The sequence below is a fragment of the Coregonus clupeaformis genome, chromosome 29 (assembly GCF_020615455.1).
Source record: "Coregonus clupeaformis isolate EN_2021a chromosome 29, ASM2061545v1, whole genome shotgun sequence".
Taxonomy (NCBI): domain Eukaryota; kingdom Metazoa; phylum Chordata; class Actinopteri; order Salmoniformes; family Salmonidae; genus Coregonus; species Coregonus clupeaformis.
Window position 1 is genome coordinate 2,249,081 of NC_059220.1, and position 23,530 is coordinate 2,272,610.

Consider the following 23,530-nt stretch of genomic DNA (forward strand, 5'->3'; position numbering starts at 1 on the left):
AGAGCATAGTACTGTACGGTGGAGGAGGGGTCAGAGAGAGAGAGCATAGTACTGTACGGTGGAGGAGGGGTCAGAGAGAGAGCATAGTACTGTACGGTGGAGGAGGGGTCAGAGAGAGAGAGAGAGAGAGCATAGTACTGTATGGAGGAGGAGGGGTCAGAGAGAGAGAGCATAGTACTGTACGGTGGAGGAGGGGTCAGAGAGAGAGAGCATAGTACTGTACGGTGGAGGAGGGTCAGAGAGAGAGAGCATAGTACTGTACGGTGGAGGAGGGGTCAGAGAGAGAGAGCATAGTACTGTACGGTGGAGGAGGGGTCAGAGAGAGACAGCATAGTACTGTACGGTGGAGGAGGGGTCAGAGAGAGAGAGCATAGTACTGTACGGTGGAGGAGGGGTCAGAGAGAGAGAGAGAGCATAGTACTGTACGGTGGAGGAGGGGTCAGAGAGAGAGAGCATAGTACTGTACGGTGGAGGAGGGGTCAGAGAGAGAGAGCATAGTACTGTACGGTGGAGGAGGGGTCAGAGAGAGAGAGGCATAGTACTGTACGGTGGAGGAGGGGTCAGAGAGAGAGAGAGCATAGTACTGTACGGTGGAGGAGGGGTCAGAGAGAGAGAGAGCATAGTACTGTACGGTAGTGGAGGGGTCAGAGAGAGAGAGAGCATAGTACTGTATGGTGGTAGAGGGCCACAGCTGCTGCCCATAGTGTATTGAGATGGGAGTGAGTCTGCGTCCGAAAGAGCACCCTATTTCCTATGTAGTGCACTACTTTTGACTTGGGACCTATGGGCCCTGGGCAAAAGTAGTGTACTACATAGGGAATAGGGTGCCAGTTGGGACTCAGCTTGGGTCTTGTTCCAACGGACATGGTGAAGGTGGAGGGTCCAGTCAATCAGAGACAGTCCTGTCAGGATGGGGTCCAATCAGAGACAGTCCTGTCAGGATGGGATCCAATCAGACAGTCCTGTCAGGATGGGGTCCAATCAGAGACAGTCCTGTCAGGATGGGATCCAATCAGTGTCTCAGTGTAGGAAGCGGATGCTCATCTTCTGTTCCACGTCCACTTTCTCCAGCACCTGAGGAGGACATCAACAACACCGGTCACTAACCACAACCTGATACATTACCTCGGTCTAACAAGGCCATCAACACCTGCAGTGATTACCTCAACATTACCATACCACAACCTGATACATTACCTCGGTCTAACAAGGCCATCAACACCTGCAGTGATTACCTCAACATTACCATCAATATTGTCTCATTCAGGGGAGATGCCGCCGCCCCCCCCCCAGTATGTAGCCAGGACACTTCAATTGTAAATTACATTAATAAGAAACAATATTTTTGCTTTGATAACATCAGAAAAGATCCTCCTCGCAATCTCCAAAACACAACAGCCACAGGACAACTTTTGTTTGGACGTCACTCGCTGGCATCTCCTACAAGGAATCTGCCTCCCGAAAAAGTTTATCCCAAGTGGGTGTGACACCTACTCCTGTTGCCCCTGCTGCTTGGATTCCACCTGGCGATCTGTTCACCGCCTGCCCTGGCTCTTTGTTGACTGTTGCTGGGCGTTATCGTCCTCCATCAGCACCGGCCTGTACCCTACCTGCCCTAAGCTCTCTCCTGGCCCCTTACACAGCACCGGCCTGTACCCTACCTACCCTAAGCTCTCTCCTGGCCCCTTACACAGCACCGACCTGTACCCTACCTGCCCTAAGCTCTCTCCTGGCCCCTTACACAGCACCGGCCTGTCCCCTACCTGCCCTAAGCTCTCTCCTGGCCCCTTACACTAAGTCTGAATCTGTCCTGCTAGGTGACCTAAACTGGGACATGCTTAAACCACCTGACCAAGTCCTAAAGCAATGGGACTCCCTAAATCTTTCTCAGATTATTACCAATCCCACAAGGTATGACTCCAAACACCCAGAAAAGGCTACTCTCCTTGATGTTATCCTCACCAATAATCCTGATAGGTATCAGTCTGGTGTTCTCTGTAATGACCTTAGTGATCACTGTTTTACAGCCTGTGTTCATAATGGCTGCTCAGTGAAAGGACCTGTCCTGATTTGTCATAGACGCTTGCTAAAAACCTTTAATGAGCAAGCCTTCCTTCATGACCTGGCCTCTGTAAATTGGTATAGAATCAGCTTGATCCCCTCTGTCGAAGACGCTTAGAGCTTCTTTTTTTATATTTTCAGTGGTATTGTTAACAAACACGCCCCATAAAGAAAATGAGAATTAAAAACAGGTTCAGCCCCTGGTTCGACCGTGATCTGGCAGAGTTACTCCACCTCAAGAATTCCATTTGGCGAAAGGCTCGGCACACGCTTACTCAGGCTGACTGGCTCTCGTTCAGGCAAATGAGAAATAAGTGCACTCTGGCTTCCAGAAGGCCAAAGTTAGTTACTTTAAGGAGCAGTTCTCTCTCTGTGGGTCTAACCCCAAGAAGTTCTGGAAAACGGTTAAAGACCTGGAGAATAAACCCTCCTCCTCACAGCTGCCCATGTCCCTTAATGTTGATGATGTGGTTGTTACTGACAAGGAGCACATGGCTGAACAACTTTAAATCACCACTTCATTAAGTCAGGATTCCTATTTGACTCAGCCATGCCTCCTAGCCCGTCCAACATTTCCTAATCTCCCAGCCCTTCTAATGCGACTAGCCCCAATGCTCCTCCCTCTTTTCCCCCGCTACAAAGTTTCCCCCTGCAGGCGGTCACTGAGTCCGAGGTGCTAAAGGAGCTCCTTAAAACTTGACCCCAAAAAACCATCTGGGTCAGATGACTGCGAGTGGTCTAAGGTTCGAATCCAGGCTCTGTCGTAGCCGGCCGCGACCGGGAGACCCATGGGGCGGCGTCCAGGGTAGGGGAGGGAATGGCCGGCAGGGATGTAGCTCAGTTGGTAGAGCATGGCGTTTGCAATGCCAGGATTGTGGGTTCGATTCCCACGGGGGGCCAGTATGAAAAATTAAAAAAATAATGTATGCACTGGATAAGAGCGTCTGCTAAATGACTAAACATTTTTTTTTTTATGTTTAAGGTTGCTGCCCCTATCATCGCCAAGCCTGTCTCTGACCTTTTTAACCTGTCTCCTCTCTGGGGAGGTTCCCATTACTTGGAAGGCAGCCACGGTGCGTCCTTTATTTAAAGGGGGAGATCAAGCTGATCCTAACTGTTATAGGCCTATTTCTATTTTGCCCTGTTTATCAAAAGTGTTGGAAAAACTTGTCAATAATCAACTGATTGGCTTTCTTGATGTCTATAGTATTCTCTCTGGTATGCAATCTGGTTTCCGCTCAGGTTATGGATGTGTCACTGCAACCTTGAAGGTCCTAAATGATGTCACCATTGCCCTTGATTCTAAGCAATGTTGTGCTGCTATTTTTATTGACTTGGCCAAAGCTTTTGATACGGTAGACCATTCCATTCTTGTGGGCCGGCTAAGGAGTATTGGTGTCCCCTGTAGCTCAGTTGGTAGAGCATGGCGCTTGCAACGGCAGGGTTGTGGGTTCGTTTCCCACGGGGGGCCAGTATGAAAATGTATGCACTCACTAACTGTAAGTCGCTCTGGATAAGAGCGTCTGCTAAAATGACTAAAATGTAAATGTGTCTCTGAGGGGTCTTTGGTCCGGTTCGCTAACTACCTCTCTCAAAGAGTGCAGTGTGTAAAGTCAGAACATCTGCTGTCTCAGCCACTGCCTGTCACCAAGGGAGTACCCCAAGTAACTGCCTGTCACCAAGGGAGGACCCCAAGTAACTGCCTGTCACCACTGATTCTAGGTCAGGTATTAGTGAACGTTCCCAAATATACAAATGTAAGTTTCCAACCTTGATGAACTCATTAAAGGAAATGGAGTTGTCTCCGTTCTGGTCAGCCTCCTGGATGGTCCTATCAGCGATGCTGCCCAGCTGCTCGTCAGAGATGTTCACGCCAACCATCATTCTTAGAACCTGGAATAAACATGTTCACACCAACCATCATTCTTAGAACCTGGAATAAACATGTTCACACCAACCATCATTCTTAGAACCTGGAATAAACATGTTCACGCCAACCATCATTCTTAGAACCTGGAATAAACATGGTCACGTCAACCATCATTCTAAAAAAAACCTGGAATATGTTGACAAAGTTCCTTAGGGTCTAAAATGTACAGTTCTAAGTCTTAACACCAGAGCTGTAAAGTACAGGATGACCTAAATGTAGTATACATAAATAATGAGTATAAGTGGGAAAAAAAAGACTTCCAATTTGCTGGTAACAAAGGGTGCAAAAATAATTCAGCCTTGAAATTCCAGTGTTAATGTGGGAATAAGCGCTCAAGGCATGTGCATGATATAAAGAATATTAGGCAGCCATTTTGTTTTCAAAACAAGAGATTAGCTTCTCCTGAGTCATCGAATCCAGAGATAACAGTGATTGTAGGGCACGTCCCAGTCCGATAAACAGGTTTCATACGGCACCGCCCACCTAGACACACAGGTCATATTTCATAGGGCACTGCCCACCTGGACACACAGGTCATATTTCATAGGGCACTGCCCACACAGGTAATATTTCATAGGGCACTGCCCAGCCGATACAATGAGAGAATACAGAAGAAAGAGGAAGGAGGTTGAACAAGTTACACAATTGGGGGGGGGGGGGCAGTATGAAAATGGATGCACTCACTAACTGTAAGTGGCTCTGGATAAGAGCGTCTGATAAAAAAAATAAAAAAAAAGACTAAAATGAAAAATTACTTGAGTGACAAACCTAAGACAAAAAGTCTCTCTGTTTTCAACAAAAGCAGAGAAAATGAGTGTCTGCCTTGGAGTCCGTTATTCAGCTCTAGTGTAGGTCCAATGTATTTCTCCTTCTGATACATACTCCACAACAGTAAAGCCCTCATTCTCCAATGACAAAAACATTTTTAAAAAGACTTAAATGTGTCATTTGAACCCTCACCTGTAGCAGTTCGTCCCGGGAGATCTTGTCATCTCTGTCCAGGTCATATAGCTGGAAAGCAACTGGAGCAGAGATGGAGGAATTTAACGTTAAGTCATCGTTTCAAAATGCATTTTCAAATTTCCATCATAAAAATTAAAAGTCTTAACCGACTAGCTTTTTAAAACAATGGAGGGATAGAGAAACAGTCAACTCAGTTCTGGGACCCAGGCTAGATGTGCCTAGCCTGTTTGTGCCATCTCGACAAGGAGTTGGCAAGACAGTACAAAAACGCACCTGTGACCAGGCTAGGGCCTAGTCTCTGACTTACAGAGCAGCTTGTTGGTCCTGCTGTTGAGAGGTTCAGAGGCGGTGGGATCCTTGTTCTTCTCATTGTCCTCTATGGGACGGAAGTGAGCCAGCGTCCTCATGAAGCCCCGGAAGTTAACCTGGTCCTCCCTGTCCGACCAACCGCGGGGAAAACAACAATTACTTACCCCCCCCATCAACAATCCAGCATCACAGTCAAATAACAATTACTTCAGTCAACCATCCCTCAGAATGGTAGGCTATAACAGAGGCCTACATATAGAATGGTAGGCTATAACAGAGGCCTACATATAGAATGGTAGGCTATAACAGAGGCCTACATATAGAATGGTAGGCTATAACAGAGGCCTACATATAGAATGGTAGGCTATAACAGAGGCCTACATATAGAATGGTAGGCTATAACAGAGGCCTACATATAGAATGGTAGGCTATAACAGAGGCCTACATATAGAATGGTAGGCTATAACAGAGGCCTACATATAGAATGGTAGGCTATAACAGAGGCCTACATATAGAATGGTAGGCTATAACAGAGGCCTACATATAGAATGGTAGGCTATAACAGAGGCCTACATATAGAATGGTAGGCTATAACAGAGGCCTACATATAGAATGGTAGGCTATAACAGAGGCCTACATATAGAATGGTAGGCTATAACAGAGGCCTACATATAGAATGGTAGGCTATAACAGAGGCCTACATATAGAATGGTAGGCTATAACAGAGGCCTACATATAGAATGGTAGGCTATAACAGAGGCCTACATATAGAATGGTAGGCTATAACAGAGGCCTACATATAGAATGGTAGGCTATAACAGAGGCCTACATATAGAATGGTAGGCTATAACAGAGGCCTACATATAGAATGGTAGGCTATAACAGAGGCCTACATATAGAATGGTAGGCTATAACAGAGGCCTACATATAGAATGGTAGGCTATAACAGAGGCCTACATATAGAATGGCAGGCTATAACAGAGGCCTACATATAGAATGGTAGGCTATAACAGAGGCCTACATATAGAATGGCAGGCTATAACAGAGGCCTACATATAGAATGAGGGTCATTTCTAAGGTACGGTAGTGAAAGATTCAACTGTATCATTTGCTTCATAGCCATCCAGTAAAAACAGTCATTCACGTCACTAGTTAAAGACTCGAGGTCAGTACACCTCAGACCAATGTGAACCTGTTCTACCAGGCCATTCATTCTGGCTCGCATGACTCAGCCTAACCTGAGACACAGACGTGGGTCACACAAAATCGCGTCGGTCTTAGCTAGTCAATTACTGCAGACAACAAGACTCGTGTCCTGATTGAACAGCTCCCCGTCTGTCCTCCAGTCATGCTCTAGCCTAGTTGAAGGTCTGTTTGTGCCTTCTTACTCAATTCTATGCTGGAAATAACCACACAAGTGGTCAAGACAGCACAAATAGATCTAGGACCAGGCTATAATGCTACAATCTGCGGTGGAACTCAACAACTCTCTTCACAAACTGCTCCAAACCAGACCAGCGCCAGACTCCAGAGGACCAGTAACCATTATAAGCCACAGCTAAAATCAAGTCGCCTACACACTGGTCGTGTTGGGGATGTAATGATACAGGCCGATCCATAAATCATGGAACTTTCATGTCAATTTCAAAGATCCAGAACCACCATGTCTACAAAAACTAGCTAAAAAAATGTGCAGTTTGTCTTAAACGTTTGAATATTTATTGTCAAATACACACAAACCATTCATTTGTAACCCTGTTCCAACAAAATAATATTTAACGTATGTTTAATGTATTACTAAACGGTTCTTGTAGTAAGAGTGACTTATGGCTATGTGCATTGTGTACCCTTGAGGAAAAACAGTAAAAGGACACAGAGACGACCGTAAAGGACACAGAGACGACCGTAAAGGACACAGAGACGACCGTAAAGGACACAGAGACGACAGTAAAAGGACACAGAGACGACCGTAAAAGGACACAGAGACGACCGTAAAGGACACAGAGACGACCGTAAAGGACACAGAGACGACCGTAAAGGACACAGAGACGACCGTAAAGGACACAGAGACGACCGTAAAGGACACAGAGACGACCGTAAAGGACACAGAGACGACAGTAAAAGGACACAGAGACGACAGTAAAAGGACACAGAGACGACCGTAAAGGACACAGAGACGACCGTAAAGGACACAGAGACGACCGTAAAGGACACAGAGACGACCGTAAAGGACACAGAGACGACCGTAAAGGACACAGAGACGACCGTAAAGGACACAGAGACGACCGTAAAAGGACACAGAGACGACCGTAAAAGGACACAGAGACGACCGTAAAGGACACAGAGACGACCGTAAAGGACACAGAGACGACCGTAAAGGACACAGAGACGACCGTAAAGGACACAGAGACGACCGTAAAGGACACAGAGACGACCGTAAAGGACACAGAGACGACCGTAAAGGACACAGAGGCGACCGTAAAGGACACAGAGACGACCGTAAAGGACACAGACAGAGACGACCGTAAAGGACACAGACAGAGACGACCGTAAAGGACACAGACAGAGACGACCGTAAAGGACACAGAGACGACCGTAAAGGACACAGAGGCGACCGTAAAGGACACAGAGGCGACCGTAAAGGACACAGAGGCGACCGTAAAGGACACAGAGACGACCGTAAAGGACACAGAGACGACCGTAAAGGACACAGAGACGACCGTAAAGGACACAGAGACGACTCACCCCTCAGGAAAGAAGGCATTGATGATTCTGTCTCCCAGAGGATTGATGGCCAACTCTGGGATCCGCTGGAAATCTTCACGACTACAGAAACCAGACAAGGTGAAGAGAGTTAGGATTAACTCAATGACAACAGAGGGAATGTTGGACTATAGTCTCTTAGAGAGTCTAAGAATGTGTCCCCACATCACACACTATGGATCACACTACCAGATATCACTGATATGACAGTGGATATTGTGATGATATGACAATGATTCCTTTGGCCGTATGATTTGATTCAAACGGTGTGGCTCGCTGGGTCTTGAACAGTCAGCTCGACATTGAGAGTGTGCGGGGTGAGACATTCAGCCCAGGGGAGTGGACGTGGCTGTAGTGTTGTGTCAACTGATTAATTATTAAGACAAGTCACCTTGGATTCACCAGACCAGCTTTAGCCATGCCCAGCCCCACTGTATACCGTAATGCAGACCGGATGCTTCAGTGAGAGGCCACAGAACCCACACTGGTTATATGTAAACAGGAAAGTAGTCTGCCTACATTCCAGCGTTTACAGTTTTGTATCCACCTTGTTAAATATCATATAGTGATCTGAAACTGACCCCCACCCAGTTTAATAGTCAGTAGTAACACTTCAAAGACACTGGTTAAATGGAGTTAAATGTGTGGCTGGAATCTAGGAAGTTTCTTTCTTATAGAGGGTTAGAACCCACTCAGAGAGATAAAAGAGCTGTGATTAAAGGAGACCGTTTTCTCTGAAGGTCAGAGAGGGAGGGAACATTGAGAGGGAAGGAACATTGAGAGCAATCAGACTGTCTATCTAGTCTGTTTGCAATGTAATGTTTGAGGTCACACGTGCACTAAATCTGCTGTTGATATTGCAAACAGTGTTGTCAGACTAGACGGACACCCGGGTCAAAAAAATATGTTCCCCTGTAGCTCAGTTGGTAGAGCATGGCGCTTGCAACGCCAGGGTTGTGGGTTCGTTTCCCACGGGGGGCCAGTATGAAAAATGTATGCACTCACTAACTGTAAGTCGCTCTGGATAAGAGCGTCTGCTAAATGACTAAAATCTCAAATGTAAAATGTAGACATCTTACCCAGTGGCAAATACACCACTAGTGTGGGTACTGTAGGTTATGCCTGAGCCCAGAGGAAAGGCTTTTGGCCAAGGGAGTCGCGTGTGCACTGCTCACAGACCGGAGGCTACAAACGTCTAAATGTGCACTCAATTTCAAAACCACACCGGGCTCAGAATATACTTCCATTGCCACTTTTAAGTAGGGGAAATGGTCACTTGCCTCTAAGCGATATTCACTGGCATGAGGACAATTCCATTGCACATTACCCAGTTGGATCTGATGGCGTTACAGCAGAAGCAATGCAGGGAGGCAGGGTAACCATGAACCATGAACCTTCTCCCTTCTGGTTGTTTCAGTAGTTACTGAGTGTTTCACGAAGCGCACACATTGTAAATATAATATAATAATAAGCCATTTAGCAGACGCTTTTATCCAAAGCGACTTACAGTCATGCGTGCATACATTTTTTTGTGTATGGGTGGTCCCGGGGATCGAACCCACTACCCTGGCGTTACAAGCGCCGTGCTCTACCAGCTGAACTACAGAGGACCAAATAAGAATTTGTTCTTAACTGACTTAGTTAAATTAAATCAAAACATTTAATATAATCACACCAGCGGCAGTGCTGCTGTTGGGGACGGTTCTGTACCTGAGCGTGCCGTTCTCTCCTTTGTCCAAGCTGGTAAAGCGACTGTAGAGCCGTGTGATCTGGCTGTGGGAAACTGCCAAGAAACACAGTGACAAGATCGTTGGGATTATGCTTCTAAATGCCTCAGGTCTCTTTATACAAAGGAGTACGATAACGTAGCATACTAGCACTGACTTTGCTGAGAGCTACTTTGAGGAAAAATGTCCTTACTATGTGTGGTTGTCTCACCCAGATGGGTGCACTAACTAAATCGCACTGGATAAGAGCGTCAGCTAATAATACTAAAATGTAAATGAGAAGGAAATTGATAGTTTGTCTTTTTTTTCCCAACAACGTTTGTTCGTAATTTAATGTCAGTAGCTAACGTTAGTTTGTTTCTTTGCTGTGATCTACTGGAATAAAGCCTATGTAGTTATTATGTAGTGGTTAGGGACAACCCAGGCACCAGAATAAATACATGTCTTTGCTCAGGTCATTTCAAGGGACAGTAGAAAAACATAACACTTCACGACACTAACTAGTACTTGCATAATGTACAAACACAACACTAATCTAACTAGCAACAATATAGTTAGCTAGGTGGAACAACGCGCCTTTTTGTTAAACTAGAGTGAGAGTTTGTCATAGAATTGCTAGTTGGCTACAGACTACAGTACTGAGCCAATAAGGCTAACTAGCAAGTTAACTAGCACTACGTTGGCTAGCTAACAAGCTAGCTAGTTAACAGCCATTGGTAAACGTGGACAATACAACTTACAGCCGGTCTCCTTTTTGATTTCTTCAATCTCCTCCTCTCTCAGTAATGTCGACGCTCTGGATCCCATTGTAAAATCCTACAAAAGCTAAATGCCTACGCTAACAAGTTGTTTCGATTAGCCTGCTGATTCGTGCTAGTTAGCTAGCGAAAAGCTGGGTACATGAAGGTAGCAAGCTAGCAATTGTGTAACGTGCGTTGAATCGTACTGTTGATGAATTCCTTGTGATCCTTTAAATTATTCTGAGTTTGACTCTCAAACAGCTGACCGGATAGGTGTCAGCTTGGTCTTGTGTTTTCAACACTCCATGGGTCAGCAAGCTGGGACCCACTTTTGACCGCATTTTGACGGTGGGCGGTGCTATACGTCACGGTAGGCGGTGCTATACGTCACGGTAGGCGGTGCTATACGTCACGATGGGCGGTGCTATACGTCACGGTGGGCATATATTTCAGCGCACCCAGTGATGGGAAGTTCGGCTCTTTCTACTGACTCTGATCTGTTCCTCGTTCAGTCAAAATAATGAATCTTTCGACTCATTTCGTTCATTTGAGTCAGACCAAGGATATCCAAAATCCATCAGATCAACAGTTTTTTATGAAGCCAGCAATGCTGATACCAAGGTCATTTTTTAGAGAAAAAAAAAAGTTTGCACATTGGGAGAGAGAAAGAGAGAGGATCACACACAAACGGTTTATGTAGCAAGGTATAAACTCTGTAAAAGTCACACCATCTCATACACATCATATTGGCTTCAGATGGATAAGTCTGTTTTCGGTAGCTGGAGAAGTGTACATATTGTCAAGTATAGAGAGAGACAGAAATGTTCACACACATACAGCTTGCAGCTAGATCTACTACCGTACAGCTCACATACATTGATAGCATGCATTTAGGCATGATCACTGTTGATCATACTGACCTGAAGTATTTGTAGCCGGCGCGGTCTGCTCGTTGCCGACTACTGCGTTGTGTTCCGGTGCACTGAAGACAAGACACTGGCGTACTTGAAGGCACTTTATTGTGTACAACTCTCTCAATCTGTTCAACATCAAGGAGAGAAAATGTTCAAAACTCTACCCTCGACCAGAATCCGCCTCTCCCAGTCGAGTAGAATGCAGACTGAGAAAAGCATGAGATCCCTCCGCATATAACCAAACCAACCCTCTAGAGGGCGCACTTACCCAACTAACTCTCCCAATATCTGTAAACTACACGATATGCTGAACAATACAATATTTTGGTGAAATCAACTCACAAAATAAAATAAAAAATAGAAAATGAACGGTTACAAAAATCTGTAATTCTTTGACCTGTTACATTCACCCCTCTTTAATTTCATCAAAATCCTTCACACTTCGAGGGTGGAAAATAACCAAAAACATATAGAATAAAACTCTTGTCCACTTGGTCCAAGATAGCCCTGGGACTCCATTTCCCATATACAGCGTATAAAGCTACTTACAAAGTAAGTTAAAAGAAAACAGCAGTTGATCAGGCTACTGCCCCTTCTAGTGAATATGATGCCTTATACACCATATGAAATCTTGGAACACTTTCCCTCCAATATGAACATCTCATGACCCAGGTCATACTACTGGTAATAAAGAAAAATATCTTAATCTCAAAAATGTATCTAAAATAAAGAACGGAAAGACAGTGACCTTCTGACTCCTGTAAAAAACCCTTGGTGAGTGGTTTTTGCACCATGTTCTCTATCAAGCGATCGACTGCCTTAACAACCCTGCCAGTACGTGTTCTGACAACCTGACTTTCAAACCCTTGTACTTGGGAGGGTATCTGACTATCAATCAGTGTAACAGGTGAATTGACGTCCGAAGACCCTGTCTCATCTAAGTCAGGAACATCAATTGGGGCAAATCAAATCAAATCAAATCAAATTTTATTGGTCACATGCGCCGAATACAACAGGTGCAGACATTACAGTGAAATGCTTACTTACAGCCCTTAACCAACAGTGCATTTATTTTAAACAAAAAAGTAAGAATAAAACAACAACAAAAAAGTGTTGAGAAAAAAAGAGCAGAAGTAAAAATAAAGTGACAGTAGGGAGGCTATATATACAATAGAATAAAGTGACAGTAGGGAGGCTATATATACAGGGGGGTACCGTTGCATAGTCAATGTGCGGGGGCACCGGCTAGTTGAGGTAGTTGAGGTAATATGTACATGTGGGTAGAGTTAAAGTGACTATGCATAAATACTTAACAGAGTAGCAGCAGCGTAAAAAGTATGGGGTGGGGGGGCAGTGCAAATAGTCCGGGTAGCCATGATTAGCTGTTCAGGAGTCTTATGGCAACAGAGTCAGTGTCAGTCATGTGCAAATCAGGGGGGTCACTGGAATCCGACAAGCCTCTCACAGGTGAGTATTCATTTTCCCCTTGGTCTCTGACCTCTTTAGACTGGGCTCTCGTGGGTGTCAGTTGAACAGACTTCCTGGACAGGGAGTGGGGCATCTCATTCTCCATCTCAGACTCATCAGCTTCTCCAATAGACTCTGAGTCAGAGGATGCGTTTAACCACGAACATGTACGGTCCTCAGAAGCATCTACTGCTAGGCCACTCAAAGCATCAACAGAAGGAGGCTGAAACTCACTGGCCACATCCGAGGCAGCTCCATTCGTCTCTTCATCGCTTAGTTCTGGCATGGGCAAGAAGCTCACGTCCAACATCAAATTCCGATGAACAACTTTTGTTTTCCCACTTTCGTCTCTGACTTTGTAAACGTGAGTCTGAGGGTTCCGGTCTATGATGGTATACATAGTGGCTTCCCACTTATCCGCTAACTTCCTCTTCCCCCTCTCTGCTTTATTAGCTAACAAAACTCGGTCGCCAACGTTCAAGTGGGTTCCACGAACTCTCTTGTTGTAGCCATCAGCTTGATGTTGCTGTCCTTTCCTCGCATGCTGCTGAGCTATGTCGGCAGCCACATGGAGGTTCGCCATCAGTTTCTCTGCATATGTCTTATAATTCACCACGACTGGATCCCTCAAGACTTGTTTGAAGACCATGTCTACTGGGAGTCTGGGGACTCGACCATACATCAAATAGAATGGAGGATATCCAGTTGTTTCATGAGTGGTGGCATTATACGCAAAAGTCAAAGTCTGTATCTGTTGGGCCCAGTGTTGCTTAGCTGTCAGGGGTAGGGCACGCAACATACTGCCAAGTGTCCTATTGAACCTTTCGGTTTGCCCATTTCCCATGGGATGGTATGCTGTTGTGTGTGTTTTCATAATCCCTGTGAGGCTGAGGAGTTCAGCTATGAGTTTGCTTTCAAAATTGGCCCCTTGATCAGAATGTATTCGCTCTGGGAAACCGTAGATGCAGAATACGTTATCCCATAACTTCTTTGCTATTTGCTTTGCAGTTTGGTTTATGCAGGGAAAGGCATGAGCCAATTTTGTAAAGTGGTCTGTTATGACTAACACATCGACAGATCTTTGCTTACAGTCCTCAGCACTCCAAAAATCTATGCACACCAGCTCCATGGGTGCCGAAGTGCGAATGCTCTCCAAGGGAGCTCGGGCAGCTGGTTCAGGGGTCTTTGCAAGGATACAGCGTTGGCAGCATTTCACATATTCCTTGATGTCTCTTCCCATTTGCGGCCAGAAGAAACGCTTGTCGGGCGAGGTGTGCTGTTCTAGCCTGCCCTTGATGCCCAGCGAAATCATGCACACCAGCGAGAGCTTTGGCCTTCAAGCTAGCAGGCAGCACAAACTGATACCTCTTCTCTCTGCTTAATGGGTCTTTGGTTACCCTATATAGGACTCCGTCCTGGACTTTTAGATGATGCCACTGCTTGCACAGTGTCTGGGTCGTAAGAGCTAACCTCCTCCTCCCTCGCCTAGGTGGTGGCTCACCCCTCTGAATGAGTGGCAGGACTTCCCTGATAACTGGATCTATTTCCTGGCTCTGCCTCAGCTCGCCGATGGAGAGGGCTGGAAGTGTGTCTTGTTCTGAGGGCACCGCCTGGGGAAGAACATTGAGAAACTGTGTTGCTCTTATCTCTGCTCCCCTTTCCCACTCTACATGAGCTTCACAAGCAGATTTCACATGAGAGGGTTCTTGACTGCCGGCCAGCCTGTCTTGAGTGGGGTCCATAGTTACACAGCACCCTGCATCAAGTGCCTGGAGACACTGGGTCTTACTCCGGAAGAGATCTTGGACTTTCTCCTCTTTGGTTCCCTCCGCCTCGGCCAAAAGACTTTCATAGGGCTCACTGATCAACCTTTGGCTCACTGATTTAGCAAACGGATCTCTACTCAGGGCATCTGCCACAATGTTCTTTACCCCAGGAATGTGTTTGATACTGAAGGTGTAGGGGGAAAGCTTTGCCACCCACCTCTGTTCGCAAGCGTCAAGTTTTGGTTTGGTCATTATATAGGTCAAAGGATTATTGTCGGTCCACACTGTAAAAGTGTGGCCTTTCAACCAGTGGCTGAATTTTTCACAAACACTCCATTTGAGCGCCAAGAACTCCAGTCGGTGAGCAGGATACCTCTTTTGTGAGCCAGTGAGGGTCTTGCTGGCAAAGGCGATCGGGCGTGCCTTCGTTTCTCCTTCTGGTATCTGGGACAGAACTGCCCCAAGGCCATCAAGAGACGCATCAATGGACAGAACCAAGGGCTTAGAAAAGTCTGGATGGCTAAGGACCACACAATTCAGGAGCTTCCCCTTAAGGCCGGCGAAAGCGGAATCGCAGTCAAGGGTCCAATCCGCAGGTTTGAGCTTTCTGTAGACTCCCGCATTCTGACTGTACTTCCCGGCCTTTCCTCTCCGTTTCTGGCCAGCTGTGAGAGCAAACAGGGGTTTTGCGATGGAGGAGCAATTTGGTATGTAGTGTTGGTAATAAAATACCATCCCCAGGAACGACTTCACTCTGTGAACTGAAGGAGTGCAGCCATCATCTTCCATCAGGTCCCTCTTTGACATTTTGGTGATGACCTCGACCTTCTCTGGGTCAACAGCAACACCGTCACTGTCAACGATGTGTCCGAGAAACTTCACAGATCTCCGCAACAGATGGCATTTTTTTGGACTCAACTTTAGATTGTGCTCCCGTAGCCTCTGGAAAACAACCTCTAATCTGCTGAGGGCCTGCTGTTCATTGGGGGCAAATATCAAGAGATCATCTAGGTAGCACAAGAGACTGCTGAAGTTAAGATCGCCAAAGATACTCATCATCATCCTCATGAAGGACGCTGGACTGTTGCAAAGCCCCTGTGGCATTCTGTTATACTCGTGCAGGCCTAATGGTGTTGTGAAGGCGGTATACTTTTTGTCCTCCTCATGCATGGGCAAGTTATAAAATCCAGACGTGAGGTCCATGGTGCTGAAGACAGCATTACCGCCAAGGGCAGCCAAGCAGTCCGATTGATGGGGCAAAGGATGAGCATCCTTGATAGTTCTTGCATTCAGCCATCGAAAGTCTGTGCATATCCGGAGGTCGCCATTTTTCTTCCAAACCATCACGAGTGGAGAAGCATATTCACTCATTGATTTCCGTATGATTTCCTGTTCCTCCATCTCGGTGAGAACTTGGCGCAGCTTTTGATAGTGGGCTGGCGGCACTCTGCGATATGGAAGACGGAAGGGACGGTCGTCAGTGAGGCGGATCCTATGGGCAAAGCCCTTGGCTTCTCCACAGTCAAGATGATGCTTTGAAAATATATCCTGATATTTCTCCAGCAATGTCACAAGTTGGAGCTTGGTGGAGGGGCTCGCTTCACAATGATCAATGTCGACATTTCCTAGACCAGACTTCTGCAGTCTGTCTTTCAGGTCACCGTTGTCGTCCTGTTCCACATGAGTCACTCTAACAGAGCCAGCATCACTCTGACAGGAACCCTGGAACAGTGTGAGATCTTCAGCTGCAACACAAGTAGAGACGTCCGCAAGCTTGCTGTTCCTTTTCAGTGTGGGTGGTTTGTCTGAGATATTAGTGATTTTCATGGGAGTCCAGCCATCTCCCCATAGCGGTGTTACCACTCTCCCCACCATAATGCCCCGAGGCACGCACCTGGAGGTTGTAGGCTCCACCATAACTGTACTCCCAGGTGACTTGGGTATATTACTTGGCAGTCTTCCCCACAGCAGGTACTCTTGTTTGGGAAGGAGAGTCACCGCCTGAGTTAGCTTCACTGTCCCTACTTTTCCTGGGACATCTTCACCCCTCCATCTTGTGAGACTGGTCATCATTTCTAGAAACTGTTCGCCATCTGGAGACCCTTTTGTGTTGCTCGAGATAAGTGTCCAATAACTGTTCTCGTTTTTCAGCTGATGCAGCACACGTTTCAACATGTTGGTGCCTATTATTATGTCGTCTTTCTGACCAGTGATCACCAGAACTGGGACCATGCACTTTACCCCATACAGACTTAGTTCCATGTCATACATGCACTTGGGGCGCACTTGTACTCCTCCACAGCCAACAAGGATGATATGCTGTGAGAGTTCTTGATGTGGGGTCAAGACGCTATCCGATAGTAGTCTCTGCTCTGCCTCTTCACTTATCGTGCAGGCCATTGAGCCTGTATCGAGGAGCCCTTGCAACTGAGCACAGCCATTAACTGTCACCGGTGCGTGAAATAACTCACTGAACGTCTCAACTCTGTGAATATTCTGAACAATTACCGTGCAATTATCAGACATTGCTTTACAGACATTGACATACATCTCCTTCAATTCTTCACTTTCTTCAAGGGTTGAATCTTCAACGCTCACACATCCCCTTTCCGTATGTGAGCTATCTAGTTTAAACTGGCTCCACCTTGCTCAGAGTTAGGTGGTGTGTGCGCTAACTGTGGCTGAGCGTTAATTCTTGGCCGGGCGCTGTTGGCATTCTCTCTTCCAGTGGCCGGGCTTGTAACAGCCCATACAGAGGTTCGCCTGTCTACAGTGTGCAGTAGTTGAATGTTCGGCAGACTGACAGACTTTACATCTACTCTGAACAATGGCTGCTGGCCCCCTGCTTGGTGGCACGACTGCTGTTGTGTGTGCCGTCTGCTCTAGCACACGGTTCAGCAAGCCAATGAGAGACTGCATGCAGATGCTCTCTGTCTGAGGAGAGGATGGAAGCCCCATTGCCTTTGGGTAACCAGTAAGGTCTGTTGGGTTTTCAGCAGCGACTGTCTCTGTGGTTAATGCCTGAGCATGTGCACCGATGTTCTTTGGCCGATAAGATTTGGCTTGACACATTGTTCTAGCCTCTCTCTGATGTTCAACGAGGTGTTCCTGAATCTCATTTGCTGTCCACTTTTCAGCTGTTTTGCACTTTAGGACACTTGCAAGAGTGGGGTCGGGACAGTGTTTCACCAGCATCATTGTGACTTCGTGAGAGGGGTCCTCAATGTTTCGCCCCTGCCTTCTCAGACACTCATCTGCGACATCCACAGCCTTGTTCAAGCGTATCCAATAGTCCATGGGACTTTCTCCGACCAGAGGAAGTGTGTTATAGAAATCTGCTAAAGGCATAGAGGAGTAGGTTAACTCACTGAAATGTTGTTTCAGAATATCAAAGACGAGCTTGGAGTTCTCAGCTGGCTGCAGCGATGGCATACTGCGCAGGGTAACTTTAACAATGTCTCTAGCCTTTCCCATTAGTCTTGACATTATCTCCTGGGAGTGCTCTTGCGGGTGTACACCCCTCTTATTCAGGTAAACGCTCATAATCTCTTCCCACTCATGCACTGTGTGTTTGTCTGTTCCATCACCCCTGAAGTACGGCGGCTCTTTGACATCTGTCTTCATGACTAACTTTACTCCTGTCATGTTCAAATCAGACTGTCCATATCCTAAGTTCAGGCTAGGCGTAGGAGTGGTTTGGTTATCTGCACTACCAACAGATCTCTGTAATTGGCTAGCAATGTTCTCTCCTATTTCATGAGCTAACTGTGTGATGAGACTCCCTAGGTCTGCAGAACTCACATGTGAACTAGACACTGGCTGACGTGGAGAATGTTCATCTGTTTGGGTGTGAGTGTATGAAAATGCAGGACGGCCCACTGAACTAACGCTGCTTGCAATGTCTGGAGCATCTCTTAAGCTACGCATGTGTGGTGCGGGGGAATATTCATCAGTGCGTAAGCGTGTGGACGAGAGTACAGGTCTGCCTAGTATACCAGCACCCCTAACCGGCGTGCTCTCCACCCTACTCATAAACCTGCCCCTCCCCAGGCTTACCCCTGCAGCATCTCCAACACTAAATGGTGTCTGCGCATCCTTACCATCAGTCATTTTTTAAAAAAAAAATAGAAAGTTGTAATAGACTATGGTAATGATATGTGAATCACCAGAACATGTGAATCTGAATTTTTTTTTGTTAAATGATAGAAGTAGCTGAGGTAAGCAATTAAGAGCTACAATTTACACATTAATGTTTGCCCTTATACTTGTCAACGTTCCGAAGAGGTTCCTACTCGTCACAGCAACCACCGGCGATCACCCTGGCGATGATCTGAAGCGAAGATAATCCGGGTCACGGCACCAATGTAGCCGGCGCGGTCTGCTCGTTGCCGACTACTGCGTTGTGTTCCGGTGCACTGAAGACAAGACACTGGCGTACTTGAAGGCACTTTATTGTGTACAACTCTCTCAATCTGTTCAACATCAAGGAGAGAAAATGTTCAAAACTCTACCCTCGACCAGAATCCGCCTCTCCCAGTCGAGTAGAATGCAGACTGAGAAAAGCATGAGATCCCTCCGCATATAACCAAACCAACCCTCTAGAGGGCGCACTTACCCAACTAACTCTCCCAATATCTGTAAACTACACGATATGCTGAACAATACAATATTTTGGTGAAATCAACTCACAAAATAAAATAAAAAATAGAAAATGAACGGTTACAAAAATCTGTAATTCTTTGACCTGTTACATATTGATTACACATAGCATGCATATCAATGTATTTAGGCATGATCACTGTTGATCATACTGACCTGAAGTATTGGTTACACATAGCATGCATATCAATGTATTTAGGCATGATCACTGTTGATCATACTGACCTGAAGTATTGGTTAGCATTTTTTTTCACATCACAGTCACTGAAAATGGAGAGGAAAAGTGTAGGCTAGGTTCAGTTAATGTGATTTTGTTAATCTAAACGCAAATAATTAATCTAAGTGATTGACAGTATACATGTATTTTGCATGTTGACTAACCAATCGCAGTGAAATGAGATTCAATCTAGTCATGATCAGTTTCATATTTCAGGTAAAATTAGTAATTAGTAGATTGGCTTGATAGCGGCATTGAAGTTGTTGGTTGGCTAGCAAGCGAAACTTGACCTTACACATCGTTCACTTTTTGGGAAAACTGGCCCAGCCACTTGGTAGCTAGCTAGCTATCGTTAGTTCAAATAAAGCAAAATGATGTACTGATATGAAAGTGCAAACTATAAAGTATAAACCCACCGTAGTGATGCCGGTAAAGACGTTATGAATGCGGTACAATGACTTATACATAAATAATTGATGAGGTACCAGGCTGAGGGTTCTCGAACGTGGACGCGCATCAGACATTCCTTACACTTTGAAACCCACGCCCATCGTGACGTACAGCACCACCCACCGGGCGAAATGGCGTGAAAAGTGTGTCCCGTGGCTAGCTAGCTAGCTGTCATCCTGCTGTCAGAGGGGCAGCAAAGATTATTGATATACTGACAAGATACATGTCTCTCCGCCCTAACAATGGGAGTCGTTGTCCACAAAGCCGCACGGAATAGCTCCCGCCCATCCTTTCTTTGGATTGGTGGATACATCTCATTATTCTAATCTAATTTTGAATATTCGATGAGGGTTCTTGACGTCAACCGCCTGTATTCAATGGAGAGAGACGCTATGCTACTAGCCCCATGTTATGAATATGCATAGCCATCTCAAGACAACTCCAACATAAAGTGTTTTCTCAAAGTTATGGAGAAGATCACAGAAAAGGAAAATAAGCCTGAGGAAGATAGCTTAGTGGTTAAGAGCATTGTGCCAGTAACCGAAAGTTCGCTGGTTCTAATCCTAGAGCCGACTAGGTGAAAAATCTGTCAATGTGCCCTTGAGCAAGGCACTTAACCCTAATTGCTCTGGATAAGAGTATCTGCTAAATATATATATATTTTTAAATAAGAGGAGATGAAGGCTTTTAAAAAAAAGAGGTGAAACAGTTGAAGGTCCAAAACCAGGAACTGACAACCCTGAACATGTCTCTTGCTATAGGCATGTTTATATTGTCATTAAGGATGTACCTGAACATCTGTCTGTCTCTCTTGTCTGTCTCTCACTCTTTTCAAATGACTGAATTAAAAACAGGTTTATTTGTTTCTGTTTTTCAATCTCATGAATAGCCTTGCTTCTAAAACTTGAAGCTGTTGCCCCGGCCTCCAGCCTCTCAGGTCACTGCCCAACCACAAAGGTAAGTGCTTAGTTAGCCAGTGTATTGTGAAGAAGAAGTGTATTTGTCATCTTTTAACGTTGGGCAGTGCTAAGATATTAGTGTAGGATTACGTTAACATTTATACAGCCAGGACCATCGGCAGAGGGGATTACCCCTTTGGGCATCAGTAATGCCACGCTGCAGGACTGCGGTAGAGGTGGCGCCTCCACCACAGCCTTGTTTAAAGACCTGGCTGTGGCTGTGTTTGGGAGGGAGGTGATTGCTACCCACGGATTATCTGGACAAATTGGAAATGCCAATAAAGGGACTTCAGCAAAGCTGGCCCTTGATGAGGGAAAAGTCAAACTGATAATTGGTAAGGGAAACGTTTAGATCCCAATGCAGCACAAAAAAAAATTATTTCCAGTGGCAAAACCCATTTATTAACTCATAAAATGTTTTACTTTGACCCGATTTGGATTTTGTAGAAACTGTGCAAAACAAGTTTACAGATATACCCCCAAATTCAATCCGAGCAGCACTGAGGGAGAGGATGAACGATGGGCATAAACTTCACATCAGGTATAGGTTTACATACTTTCTTGTCAATGTATAGGTGTGTTGAGTGTTAATATACACATTTCTTCTGTGTTTTCAGACAAAGAAAACACTTACATGGGCAACGTTTCCTTTAACCCTAAATTACCATTTTTATTCATTTATATAACAAATAAATGACCCCTCCTCTAATTCGCTTCCTACATTTCCCAGGGGGTCAGATTTTTAACTTTTTCATCTGGAACGAAGCCTTGTGTGGAAGGCTCCACAATACCTGTGCTTTGTAGTTTTCAGATCAAAATCAAATCATATCAAATGTTATTTGTCACATGCGTCAAATACAACAAGTGTAGACCTTAACGTGAAATGCTTACTTACAAGCCCTTAACCAACAAGGCAGTTCAAGAAATAGTTAAGAAAATATTTACTAAGTAAACTAAAGTAAAAAATAAAATAAAAAGTAACACAATAAAATAACAATAACGAGGCTATATACAGGGGGTACCGGTACTGAGTCAATGTGCGGAGGTACAGGTTAGTCGAGGTAATTTGTACATGTAGGTAGGGGTAAAGTGACTATGCATAGATAATAAACAGAGAGTAGCAGAAGTGTAAATAGTCACACACACAGAGTTTCTGCTGTTACATCCTGTGAACTCTGCCCCTCTCATCTCTCTCCTGTCCTCCCCAGTTAAGACAGGGCCTGTAAACAACAGTGAGAAAACAGGGTGAAAAACCACAGTGTGCCATCACAGCAGCAAGATTAGTGACCTGTTGCCACAAGAAAAGGGCAACCAGTGAAGAACAAACACCATTGTAAATACAACCCATATTTATGTTTATTTATTTTCCCATTTGTACTTTAACTATTTGCACATTGTTACAACACTGTATATAGACATAATGACATTTGAAATTTCTTTATTCTTTTGGAACTTCTGAGTGTAATGTTTTCTGTTAATATTTGTTCATTTCACTTTTGTTGATTATCTACTTCACTTGCTTTGGCAATGTTAACATACGTTTCCCATGCCAATAAAGCCCTTAAATCGATAATTGAATTGAATTGTCTACCACAGAAGGCAAAGAAGAAGAAAAGAGGACGTGGCGCCGAACCACAAAAATATCTCCTCGAGCTAGAAGCCGCTTACTTCTCCTTTATGAAATGTTAAATGTCACAAGATGATATTGTGTAGTTTCTTTAAGAGAAGTCAAGTATTGGTCAAGCCCATGTTTTTGAAGCTATAAAATACTGACAAGGTGATTGGCGCTGTCAGGGATAGGTAGATGTATTAAGCTGTTGTTGTTAGGGGAAGTCACGCTGGGAAGGGTTGGGGAGGCTTTATAAGTTACAGGATGTCTTTAGACACCTCGCAGAACTTGGGGAGAGCTATCAATATTGTACTCTGTACTAACTTCTGCCTGCAATTGCATCAACTAAAGAATAATCTTAATACTTTGACGAAGAGTTGGTGTTTCCTTCTTACCACCACATATTGATTTGAGCATCATTACACCTGATCATCAGTTGAAGAATTTGAGCCAACAACTTCTTATTCCTACAGGATATACACTGCTCAAAAAAATAAAGGAATTTAAATTTTTGAGCAGTGTATATTCTGCAGGATTCCTGCAGGATTGTTTTCCTGAAGGACTACCTGCATGATTTCTACAGGATCCTGCAGGAATTGTCCTACAAGAAAAGTGGCCCCTTTTTTTTTGTAAGGGCTGTGTGAAAAACAAATGTACAATATATTATCATCATTTTATGGCTAAATGACAAATAGCATCTAGCGGTGCATGCCGATACTCTTCTCCCCTCCTCCTCCTCTCTACCACCATGTGGAGAGGAGCCATGTTCTATTCAGAGATTACTGGGAAATATCTTCAACTGTAACAGTTCAGAGAATAAGCTGTTCTGTGTTTTTGTGTACCGTGTACTCTTGCATATTTGAAAATGAAAAATATAATTTGTTCTGTTTTGGCTGACAAATAACATCGAATGGTGGTTATACATAATCTTCTCTCCCTCTCCTCTTCACATTAAATCAAAGTCTAATATACTGTAATGGTAAGGGACAAAAGTAG

General features: G+C 45.0%; 1 protein-coding gene across 1 annotated transcript; it reads right to left on the minus strand.

Annotated features, from left to right (window-relative positions):
• Nucleotides 1-589: 589 nt before the first annotated feature.
• LOC121544555 (calcineurin B homologous protein 1) lies at nt 590-10,840 on the minus strand. The gene is made up of 7 exons (XM_041854496.2): nt 10,494-10,840; nt 9,737-9,809; nt 8,009-8,089; nt 5,262-5,389; nt 4,952-5,013; nt 3,832-3,954; nt 590-1,074 (listed from the first exon to the last, which is right to left on the minus strand). Exons 1-7 carry the CDS (start codon nt 10,558-10,560, stop codon nt 1,021-1,023), a joined length of 588 nt encoding a protein of 195 aa, XP_041710430.1. The 5' UTR covers nt 10,561-10,840; the 3' UTR covers nt 590-1,020.
• Nucleotides 10,841-23,530: the final 12,690 nt, after the last annotated feature.

What these genes read in the sequence shown, in the direction of transcription:
- LOC121544555 (XM_041854496.2), bottom strand. Translation starts at nt 10,560, where the DNA reads ATGGGATCCAGAGCGTCGACATTACTGAGAGAGGAGGAGATTGAAGAA. An exon ending in AATCAAAAAGGAGACCGGCT is followed by an intron (nt 9,810 to 10,493) that starts GTAAGTTGTATT and finishes GTTTCTTGGCAG; the next exon opens with TTTCCCACAGCCAGATCACA. An exon ending in CCTTTAATGAGTTCATCAAG is followed by an intron (nt 1,075 to 3,831) that starts GTTGGAAACTTA and finishes TGTCCTCCTCAG; the next exon opens with GTGCTGGAGAAAGTGGACGT.